Here is a 5,936-nt window from a genome sequence, read left to right as displayed (position 1 = left end):
CGAGGCGGTGGACGAGGCCTGTGACGCCGGAGTGGTGGAAGTGACCTGTGACGGAGGCGAAGGTGTGGAGAGAGAAGACGGGAGCGGAAGAGAGCCTGGGCCCCAAGCTCCCGGGCTGCCTATCCCCAAGGGAATCGTAGGAACGACAGGAAGGTTTCCAGGGACGACCCCACGGACTACTGGATAGGAGGTTCCGACCGAGTTCGGTGCTGGAGAGAAGCCCTCTTCTAAAGAAGCAACAATTGCAGGTGTTTCCCCGTACTGTATAGCGCCAAGCGTATCAATTGCCGGAGAGACTTGCAACAAAGGATCCGGACTCCCGTCCCCCTCCTGTCCTGCCTGCTGTGCGCTCTGCTCTCCCAGTGGGCTCACTCCAAGTGGCTGAGCCGGCAACAAAGGGAGTACATCAAGAGCAGCACGTGACTGAGAGCCCCCCGGGACAGAGGCTGCTATCAGGCGGTTCAGTGGAGCGGCGATCTTGACTGCTGTCGTAGCCCGTAGAGGGCTTGGAGAATAGGAGTGCCCGTCGCTGGTCGTGGCCTCTGCTGTGACCGACCCGCCCCACGAAGCGCTACCCGGTGGCCCGGGAAGGTAGGGCCCTGCACCGGTATACGACAGTGGCGTAGATGCAGTAGCGTCTTGTCCGTCCAAAACAGCATTTTCTCTGAACCTGGGGGGTTCTCCTGTCCAACCATCCCCGCCGTACTGCAGAGCCTTGCTGCCCCTCCCGATGCTGTCTCCTCGGTGTCCGCGGATAGCGAACACACTCGGAGTGGAAGCAAAAATGAAGTAGGAAAGTAATGAGTACACAAAACGCGGCATCATGATATTCAAAGGTGCTTGAGTTTAGGCTGCCTGATCCATGTCGCGCAGCTTCTATCGCCGGCTTCCTGGGCTCGAGACGAACACTCCCGGCGGGAAAGCAATCGACGCATCGACGAGGGGCACACGCGACCATATGCAAGCCGGACGTGAATGGGCAGGAAGGAGCCTCACAAGTGCAAGAATCCGTGACTACTGAAAAGAAATCTCTGCTCGATTGTGGCGCGGGGTGGGCCGGGGACACCTGCTGCCTAGTCCCGACACGCATTCAGGACACCGCCCTGCCCCGGGCCTGCTCTCACCTTCCGTCTGTTTTCGCAGACAAAGAGAGCGTTCCCTTGGACGATGAAGCAACCACATACCCCACTCCAAGAAGCCAGGGATCTCTGCCACGTACAAACAACGAGTCTAGAATTTCGGAAAGCAATGCAAGAAGTCCTTCCGGCCCGCGCCTTTAATGACCAGCGCCGGAGTGTGATCGGGGGACGTCTCCGTCCACCGGCGTCCGTTTCATCGTCCAGTGCAGCGGCCGGCCGGCCAACCAAGGCGACATCCACCCCGCGTCTGGGCCTCCCCCCGGACCCTGCTTGTCAGACACTAGCTGGAGGCCTTTCCATTCCGCCTAACCTGTAGGCCGGGGCCGTTCCGCCTGTGCAGAAATAACGCTTCTGAACTACAAGCCGTGATCAGATACTTACGCGGCTTGCCTTAACCCCACGGCCGACAGGCAGCCACTTGGTTTGGGAGGCAGTATGTGTCGGCGCACACCTCACCAGCACACCAGCCCCGATGCTCCTCATTGTTCCGACTCCAGACTATGGGCGTGGTGCTAGCTTTCGGTCGATGCTTACTTCCTCTTCAGCTTCCCGGACTGCTTCATGGTAGCGCGCCCAGAGTACAGAAGGGATGATCGAAATATAAAAATCTTAAATACTCAAACATGAGAAATACTGAGTACTCGCCCCGGGCTCCGACGCGGACACATTGAAACCTGTCTCACTTCGTTCCCCGTGAAGTATATTTGAAGTGCCCAAAGGTGCATCTTAAATCGGCAGGAGCAAACAATTTGTCAGGACCCCGAGGCCGCGGCGGTGTGTGGGCTGCAATCGCAACAGGACCTCACCCTGCCTCGCAGAGGACAGCCACGCTGAGCGTGGCGCCGCCCTGTTATGGACATCGCGGCTTTCCCCAGGTACTGTCTTCTATCGTCACCCACGGTCCTTCCCGTAATCGCCGGTACAACGGTCGACTCTACTGAAAAGAGCATAAGTGACCATACGTTAGAGCGGTAGTCTCTCCATCGTAGTCCGTGGTCAAACTGCTGAAGTCCATCCTGCAGTCGAGAAACTGGACTGTCTTCACGCGTATACCAAAGAGCCCCAGTGTGCGGGCTGCGCCTGGGTCACCGCCAGGTATGAGCGATTTGCATTTCTTACTTTGTTCGTTCCCTCCGACGCTTGTCCGCCTAGGCAGTTGCCTAGAGGGCACTGCTAGTAAGACGTTGCCTAGAAAGCCACCGTACCAAAGCCGACGTCTGTCACACTGCGCCCCGTGGGGGGTGTGCCCATCTGTTGCTACACGGCAGTGTAACAGTTTCGTTTTTCTTCAACGAGGGCTCCGTTTACTGAAACTGTTTTGCGAGCCTCGGCGGCCTACAAGTTCATGCGTGGCCTTGCCTATCTCTGAGTTGCTGACGCAGCTGCGACCTTCGGTTTCTTCGCTAGGTGTGAGTCGCCAGACCAGGAAGGAACCACAACTAGGAACCCGCCCATCGCGCGGTACTGAACCTGAGTTTTGACGAGGACAGAAGAGAAAATTTGCGAGATCTTACTTTCGCCTTGGCACTTCGGGACACCTAACAATGCAAGCAAATAGCCTCCCGTGGTACTACCAATGTAGCCCAGGGAGAATTGTCATTGACTGAATGCTGAGTAGTCAAAGGCGCTGTTGGGGCTGTGGCTGGTGCGTCAGCTCCCATCCTGGCAGGCGAGCTCAGGATCCGCCTTGCGGAACAGCAAGCGAATCCCAGAGTACACACAGAAGTACGCTTGATACGCTGCCTCGGCCCAGGGGCTTGGACCGTTGGCGCAACATCGCATAAAAAGATCAGGCGAAAACATCGGGCATCGCGGACAGCGCCTTCGAACGGGCGAAGCAAAACACTACGCAAGCACACCTCACGAAACATACCTTCACTCGCCCACCCGGGGTGCGACTAAGAAAAATACCAGGAAAAAAAGCGGCTTTTTCTACCGGCTGAGCGAAAGCACAGCGAACAAGATCGGGTCCATGGAGAATCGCAACTGACGAAACGCTCGTGAAAGTAAGTCTTACCAATTCCTCATGCAAAAGAGATCTGCCCGTCCTCAAGGCCCTTGTGAAGAAAGAGAGTGATGTATTGCTACGGGCGGAAAGAAGTGACAAGCTGCGTCCTACGTGTAGTGACTCGCCAGGCAGATATATCAACGGAATAGGCATGGTCGCGAACTTTCTTGCATCGATCCCGGCTCTCGGGAAAAAAGACGAAGAGAAGTACCAATAAAAAAAGAGTATACCCGTCTCCATTCCGCACCCTCGGTACCTACGCGCCCCGAGTGTGCGTGACGCCCGTAGTCTCCATCCATCCGCCTCCCCCAAAGACTCTTGTGACACTACGGGGCACGGCACACCTCACTCAACCCTGGAGTAACACGGGGATGACCCTGAACCACGACATAGGAACGTCTGTTTTAGTACAACTTCCTCGTCGGAGACAAGGCAATGTACCATCGATCTAGCACCAGTCCGCGTAAAGTCGTGATGTATGGTCCGGCTGCCTGGGTGGCAGCCGGGATCAACACCGAAGCTTTGAAATCAATGAATACGAAAGACAACCGAGTTGCGAAAGCTCTTGCACGCCAAAAATGTACTGTGCCTCCATCCATACAGCTCTCGCAGTCCTGGGTGGCTGTGAGAGATTTCCCTCGGGTAGCACACTAGGCGCGAGAGTTATCCTACCGCCGGACTGCCTTCCCAGCAGCTTCCGGGTGTGCCGCATACTCGAGCTTGAGCTGCACTGCCTGGACAGAACGAATCTGTTTCGTTCCATTGATGGAAAGAAAAACGAAGCTCAGATTTTTCCCCTCCCGATACCGACTGAAGCTATCCTTATCCGCAATGACACACGTGCTTCGAAAGAAACAGGAAAGCTCTTCCCTTCGACCTACCAAAGGCGCACCACCCACACAGAACAAGCTCTCGTACCATCCCTGGAGAGAGACTATAGTCGTTTGACCAGCTTTTCACCACCACTGTTCAGGCCTGCTGCACGTAGTAGATTCCCCACAAGAAGGTACTCAGTTAGGACCCCGATGATATGGATACTTGCTACTGCTACTCCCACTGTATCCAGCGCCCGCCTGCGGCCCGTAGTACGAGGGTCTACTTGGTCCTCCCCCTCCTCCTCCCCTACCCCATCCAGCAGGCGAGCTATCCGTATCTACCGGATGCTGCATAGGGGGAAGTCCTTGGTCATAGCCCTGCTGGAGATAATAGTTGTTATCCCTCCAGGAGCCACTGCCACTACCACCTCTTCTCCCCTGGTTGCCGTCGCGCGGCCAGGCGCTCGGTCCACCGCTTCCACCTGTCAAACTTGTATTCTCAAACATCGCAGAAGCGCCTCCTCCTCGTGGCGGCTGAACGCTGTTACCCCCGGCACGTGGAAAGACCTGTGGGGGTGGTCCAGGGGGATGGAGCAAGAGTGGTGGACCGCCATCACCACTATGATGCCGATATGGGGGCCCCGATCTCTGGGATTCCTCACCTACATGCATCCCTCCTCCACCGCTATCGAAGGATCCACTACTACTCCAGTCGCGTCCTCTTCGCCTCCCGCTTCCTGTCGAGTTGTTCGGGAAAACCGTGAAATTCCGGTTTCCGGCACTTCCAGAGGAGAATCCGTGGTCAAGAGGAGAAAACTCTTCAGCCCCTCCCACAGAAGGGGCATTATGAGCCAGAGCCCGCGTGCCCCAATCCAGTACAGTTCCGCCTACACCAATCTTCTCTTCGCGGCAGGTCTCGCCTCCTCGAGGTCCAGGAGATCGAAGAGGCAGCAGCCCATCGCCTCCTCCACCCCTTGATCCGGCTCGACGCAGCGACGGGTTCACACCCCCAGGCTCCACAAGCGCACCACCTCCGTCGTATGGGGCCACTCCACGCTGTTGATAACCCATCAAATCTCCGTCTGAATCGACTCCACCAAACCCCACGTCAGGATAGATCCCTTGACCTCTTCTTTCTGAAGGCCGTGCTGGCCTCTCCTCTTCTAAGCTCTCGGCTTTGAATAACCGGGTCGGCTTTCCCGCCGGACCCGCTTCAACCAAAGAAACCCTCCCGAAAGAAGAAACGCCGCTTCGTGGCTTCCTGGGGAAATCATCTGCCTCAACAACATTTCCGCCCTCACCTCGGCCCCTATTACCACCACTGGCCGGCGGGGAACAAGGTCGCCTCAAAGCGCCTCCTCCCGCCGTAGTCCCCCGTGAGGTGTGCGAAGATGGATAATCGGCGTTGATGCTTCCACGCCGGGAACCAGAGACACTGTCCCCACCCCCACCCCNNCCCCCCTTCGGACGGACGTAGTCAGACTCTCTACGGAAGAAGCTGTTATGCCGATCTGAGTCACTGGAAGACCCGTACGAGTGGCTGCACGGGCCAGTCCCTGCTCTCTCTCCTCCCCTGCCATTGTTGTTGCTAAAGTAAGAGCTGCTGTTGGTGCTTAAAGGAGGGGCTGTGCAGCTGTTCTTGCGTGAGTGAGGAGACGGAAGACGAGAGTTCAGCAAAGAGTCATTAAGAGCCAAAGCCGGTTCGGCCTCTCTGAGCTCGGGGGACGGCGGAGCAGACAACGGTGAGGGCGGTGGAAGAATAGGATCTGGAGAAGGGGACCCTTGACTGGGGTATGGGTCGCGAAGTTCTTCCTCACTTGAACGCCGAGAACAGCCGCCACTGACATATCGCGAGGGGGACCCTCCACTCGACCTTCTGCGATCCGTTGCCGAGCTATTGCGAGTCGAAGGAGACGATTTCCCCCCGCTCCGTTCCGAGGAAAAGGACGAGCGTGAGAGCCACTCTCTCCTTTT

The 5,936-nt window shown here is 57.0% G+C and overlaps 2 protein-coding genes across 2 annotated transcripts; both read right to left on the bottom strand.

Moving 5' to 3' along the window:
- Positions 1-1,265, bottom strand: CSUI_000499 (uncharacterized protein; the record flags this gene model as incomplete). Its single annotated transcript, XM_068060733.1, has 1 exon — positions 1-1,265. A coding segment is annotated over exon 1 (825 nt), but the record flags the coding sequence as incomplete, so codon positions are not given.
- Positions 1,266-2,704: 1,439 nt separating this feature from the next.
- CSUI_000498 (uncharacterized protein) lies at positions 2,705-5,936 on the bottom strand (the record flags this gene model as incomplete). Its single annotated transcript, XM_068060732.1, has 1 exon — positions 2,705-5,936. A coding segment is annotated over one exon (1,779 nt), but the record flags the coding sequence as incomplete, so codon positions are not given.

The sequence above is a fragment of the Cystoisospora suis genome, assembly GCF_002600585.1.
Source record: "Cystoisospora suis strain Wien I chromosome Unknown contig_187, whole genome shotgun sequence".
NCBI classification, from domain to species: Eukaryota; Apicomplexa; class Conoidasida; order Eucoccidiorida; family Sarcocystidae; genus Cystoisospora; species Cystoisospora suis.
The sequence above is the reverse complement of the archived record's forward strand: the minus strand, read 5'-3'. Positions and strand labels throughout refer to the sequence as shown.